Source organism: Lottia gigantea (genome assembly GCF_000327385.1).
Source record: "Lottia gigantea unplaced genomic scaffold LOTGIsca_26, whole genome shotgun sequence".
Lineage (NCBI taxonomy): Eukaryota > Metazoa > Mollusca > Gastropoda > Lottiidae > Lottia > Lottia gigantea.
The window spans coordinates 2,118,995-2,124,625 of record NW_008708797.1 but is presented as its reverse complement, the minus strand read 5'-3'; the positions used below and the strand labels follow the sequence as shown (position 1 = coordinate 2,124,625).

At 35.3% G+C, this 5,631-nt stretch overlaps 1 protein-coding gene across 1 annotated transcript; it reads right to left on the bottom strand.

The window, feature by feature from the left end:
• Positions 1–356: 356 nt before the first annotated feature.
• Positions 357–851, bottom strand: LOTGIDRAFT_160857 (hypothetical protein; the record flags this gene model as incomplete). The annotated part of the gene is made up of 1 exon (XM_009056040.1): positions 357–851. One exon carries the CDS (start codon positions 849–851, stop codon positions 357–359), a length of 495 nt encoding a protein of 164 aa, XP_009054288.1.
• Between the last annotated feature and the right edge of the window lie 4,780 nt (positions 852–5,631).

Sequence of the window (5,631 nt, the reverse complement as noted above, 5' to 3'; positions counted from 1 at the left end):
AAGGTGCATCTTCAGCTGGGCGAGCCTAACTTCATCTAATAAGTGAATCTTATCATGAATGTGTATTTTGAACCGCTGGACGAACTCAACATAATGTAATGGGTCACCATCAAATGGGTCTATCGTTATAGTTGGAATGTCTATTCCCCTCAAGGCGATACAAGAGCTGTGATATGGACAAGTTGGCGTTGATATCTTTATGAGCTGTTTCCTCAAACTCGATTATAGCTCATCAATCCAGGAATCTACTGTTTTACTTTGACTTTGACATCTGACTTTATTTCTGACACAACTCTTCCAGATTCTGACAAGTGATCTGATGTTTCATCTACTGACTGGGACAGTGACTGAGACTGCTAACTGGGCTTAATTGACTCGACAGGAACTTTATGATCTCGACTAGGGGTAGGCGATGACTGTATCTTCCCATTAGGAGATTGTTGACTTGACTCACCATCATGTGACGGGGTTGATGAATCATCAGCAATGGGTTTTAATTGTTCATTAATTATTTCGTCAATAATAAAGAAATCATTGTTCAGTTCAGCCTCCCATTGATCAAGTCGACCATGATCAATTGGATCTGTTAGTTCATAAATTTCACCATGAGCAAATGAGCACTGTTCATAATCACGAACTATTTGTTTAAGTTCCCTTTTTGATCTTTTAGAGTCAGTTTCACCCTTTCTTATATTGGTTTGAACACGGTTGATTGAGCGGGTAAGCTTTCCACGTAATTGCTTCCTTTGGCTGCGTAGAGCTGTAATCTTATCATCCACGCTCTCATCTATCTGTGCATTCTCTACTGGCGTAGGTTCTTGAACATCTTGACTTTGACCTTGACCTGACATCTTTGACGTGATATTCTAGTTAACAGCACGTTCAATTGGTTCTTAAAGACCTTTAACCATTTGATGAGAACATTTCCAGAACTGTGTTGTTGATCCCTAGCGATATCAATTATGTGGCAGACTGGTATTCCGTAATATGAAACAGATTATCGACATATCTGTTCATATACAGTTCACGAAGGAAAAATGACTTGACGACTAATGATGACTTTATGACTTTATTTTATTGACTAGGCCTAGTTGTTGGCGAACATAGTTTCTTTGTGAACAGTATACAGACTTCTATATTCTGAAATGACATATATGACAAATAATAAGACACTGACAGACTGATATGACACTAAAATAGCACAGTAGCTTGTATGACTTACAGTCTCAAAATAGCAGACGATGCTAAAGCGAGACAGTCTAAACTACTAATATGACATAAAATATGAGCATAATGACTAAAAATATAGTAAATTGACACAATATAGACCTTAATAATAAATGAGCAATAATATGACATGGACATGGACATAAATATGAGACTTAAAATATTGGACAGGACTATTTCACTTCACCGGGACCGGGAGGCTAATTTCTAATTCATTCTTACTGAAAATGACATTATGTATAAACCGATACATTATAGATGCGTACAAATGCTTAATTCATCAATATAATACCTGGAAATGGTGTTCCTCCTGCCCTAAAGTGATGTTAGGTCACTACGACTTAAATATGAACGATGGATGATGACTATGAATGAAAATGACAATATGTTAAGATGGCTGATCGACTAATAAATGACGTAATGCACGTGCTATTTCTGATTGGCTAAGCAATGATTTCCGCTTCAGAACACGATTAAATTCTCCATGCTAAGCAATAGTCCGACATAATCTGATCATACAAGAAATATTTACTACAGATATATTCAGAACAAAGTCACTTCACATTCCTCTGCTATGTGTCCTTCCGTGGATCCCTCAGTTTTGACTAAAGTTTGTAACAACAGTAATACCTCAAAGTTTCTGGATAAATGCACTAGACCTATTAAATATCATGACGGTAAGCTCGTTTGCAATAATTTTAATTCCAAGGGCTGATCCTTATCTATGTGCAAAAGAGCTCATTGCTGCACTAATTGTTTAGCTCTTCCCATAATGCTTCTAATTGTTCACAAACTGCTAGCATTCAGTCTCAGGGTGCCACTCGCAAGAGAAAGATGGGCGGTAGCAATGACGGTTCTGAAAAAAACGGTCATTAGTTAACAGAATTTTAGATCCTGTTACTGGTTATTATTGTGATTGTATTGCTTCTACTCCTATTGATGTTGATTGTTTCGAGTTTGAGCTCATTACACATCCTGATCATGAATTTGTTTCATAATAATATCTCTGTAATGGACTCCGTTATGGATTAGACACTCTTGTTACAGACTCGGAAGCTCAGATTCAGTTTAAATTTAAAAACTTAAAATCTGCTTGTGATTTTCCTGCCATTGTTGATGAACTAATTCAAGTCTAAATTGACAGGAGTTATGTTAATGACCTTAAACTGTGTTGCCTTTTTCCCAGATTAGAGTAAGTCATTTTGGTCTTGCTACTGGCAAATATTCTGGCAAAAAACGCTTGATTTTGGACTTGTCCTCACCTCATACAGAGAATTCTGTTGACAGTATTAACAATCTTATTGCTAAAGATCTTTGTTCTCTGTGCTACGTACGCTTGGATGATGCTTTTGCTAAGATTATAGAATTTGGGCCTGTCACTATACTCTGTAAGACAGATGTTACAGATGCCTTCAAACAGATACCTGTCAAACCATCTCAGTGGCATTATTTTTGTTTTAAGTGGAAAATTGTTATTATTTCTTTGTTAGATTGCCTTTTGGTAGTCGATCTAGTTCTAAGATTTTGATACTCTTTCCCAAGCCATATGTTGGATCGCTACTAATAATTACGATATTCACACTATTTTCATTTATTAGATGATTTCTTAACAATCGATAAGCCCCATGTTGTGGGTGAAAGAACTATGGCATTGCTAACGACTATTTTCCAGATTGAAGGTTCCAATTTCTTTAAAGAAAACAGAAGGCCCAACCACTGAGTTATAATATTTGGGTGTAATTCTAGATACCCATCGTATGCAGTGCAGATTACCATCTGATAAACTTGACCGCATTATTCAGTTCATTGAACCATTTTTATATAGAAAATCTTGTACCAAGAGATAACTACTGCAGCTAGGTCATTTCAATTTTGCAACAAGAGTTATTATTTCAGGCCGTGCTTTTACTTCACATCTGATTTCATTAAGTACTACTGTGACAGAACTCCGTCATTTTGTCAGGTTAAATGCGGGATATAGAGAAGATTTACGTATGTGGTATTCTTTTTTAAAGGACTGGAATGGAGTTTCGTTATTCTATGAGAAAATTTTAACTTCGTCTGCTGATTTAGAATTGTTTACAGATGCATCTGGTATTGGCTTTGGTTGTTATTTTCGTGGCTTTTGGTTTCAATTGCTTTCAGAGAATTGTATCCAGTTGTGGCTACATGCGTGATTTGGGGAAAGCACTGGTCCAGTTTTAGAGTTTTATTTAGGTCTGACTATCAAGCAGTTGTGAATATCATTAAAAAGGGACGATCACGTGAAGTTTGTCTTTCAGCATTAATGCGCACTCTTACTGTATGCTGCGCACAGAATAATTTTGCTGTTTACTGTGAATATATTCCTGGTTTAAATAATACTACAGCAGACCATTTATCTCGTTTTCAGTTAGAGAAATTTCACCAAGCTGTACCCAATACATGTCTTACACCAGAAACGTGTCCCACTATAGATCAAATCATTTGGGATTTCTAAATGATAAAGTTAACAGTTTATGGAAGTTTGCTATTGCTCTCATAGAGTTTATACTACAGGATTTAGACTGTACAAACGATTTCTGACTTTGTATAATGTTCAATATATTTCGTTAATGCCTCCCGTCTCTCAAGACTTTTTAATTTATTTTATAGCTACTGCACTAGTACAGATATCAAGTGTGAAACCATTATTTAAATGGGATACGTTTCTTCTTTTTAGAAGCAGGAACTGGAAGTCATTTCGAGACTCCTGACAGAAATCCTCGTATTTTCACTTTTCTTCAGGCTGTCAAGAAAATGCAGAACAATGTTGTCAAACCTCGTTTACCCATAACTTATGACATCCTTGTACATATTGTTGCAGCTCTCAGAGCAGGTTACTTAGATTCCTATACTGATTTGTTGTTAGAAGCTATGTTCACTGTTGCCTTTTATGGGTTTTTAAGGTGTGGTGAACTGACTTCAATCAGTAATTATAATCCTAATAAGATTTGTCTATTCATGATGTTTACATGTTGCCTGATTTAATTCAATTAAAACTGAAAGTGTCAAAGTCTGACCCTTTTCACAAAGGTATTTTAATTAGTTTGTTTCCAAGTAATTCTTTCTTATGTCCTGTAATGGCCTTGTATGCTTACATTTTGTTACGTAATACATTATTTTGGAATTTAGACCCTTTAATTTTATCTTGCGATGGACATTCGGTTACTAGATTCTTTTGTATTAAGCATTTACATACTATTTTAAACAATTTAGGTTATGACTCGAATTTCTACAATGGTCATTCTTTCAGGATTGGAGCTACTACATCTACAAGTCTTGCATGCCAGATCATATAATTAAGTTTTTAGGACGGTGGTCCTCCAATTGTTACATAACATTCATCAGACCTGATTTAGATATGGTTAAACATATTGCAGGCTGATCACTTCAGTTTTATATCTGGTAGGCTGAAGGTTTTAGGATTTACTTATATTTTAATCTTACTTTGGGGACTACACAAATGCTATTCTTATTGCAATTTCTTATTCATTATTTTCATTCTGAATAACTTACCCCAAAGTAGTCTGGAGTTTTTCATTATTATGTATGTTTTTGCAGTTTCAGTCGCTAACACTAACTCTTCGAGCTCAGTCACTCACGACGGCTCTACTAACTTTCTTTTCTTTGAGAATTTTGCAAACACAAGCTCTTCGAGCATTCAGTCCAAGGAACTACCAGTTGCGTGCAAGTCTCGTATCTCTGTACCGATTTAGCCAAGTCAACACTAGTTTCCCCCATTTTATAAGTAATTATAAGTTTTCGGTTTGCCATTTTCAATTGATTCTAATATTTTTCCGACTTAGATTTCTGGTTTCATTTTTAAAGTAATAATTTCAAGCTGCATTTATTCAATTCCGTTCATCTTTCTATCCATTATATTTATTATATGACGAGACATTTTTCAAGGGAATTGGAATATCAGCCTCTAAAAAGTACTGTTAGTCTTAACTTAGAATGTCCTTGCGTTGATAAAAATATTATCTTTTGTAAGTTTGCAATTGAAATATTGGCTGAAAATTGTTCTCTGTAAAAACTAATAAAGTGTGCTCATGCTTATATTTTCATCGATGCAAAGACATATTAAGACAATACTATTTTGGGGCTGCTATGCCAATTCTAATAAAAAATAATGGGAAAAATTAAAAAAAAAACTTAGGTCATGGTAGAACTTCAAGTAGATATTAGTTTTAAGAAAGGTAGAACGGTACAGAATGTTCTTAATGCATATGGAAAGGCACCATCAACGACAGCACCACAAGCCTTGGAAAGATATTTTACGACATCGATATGGAGATGTGACAGTTCGAGTGTTGAATAGAATTGTGAAACAGGAAGGTATGTCCATAAAGTTTGTTTTCCTTAATTCTGCTATACCTTGTA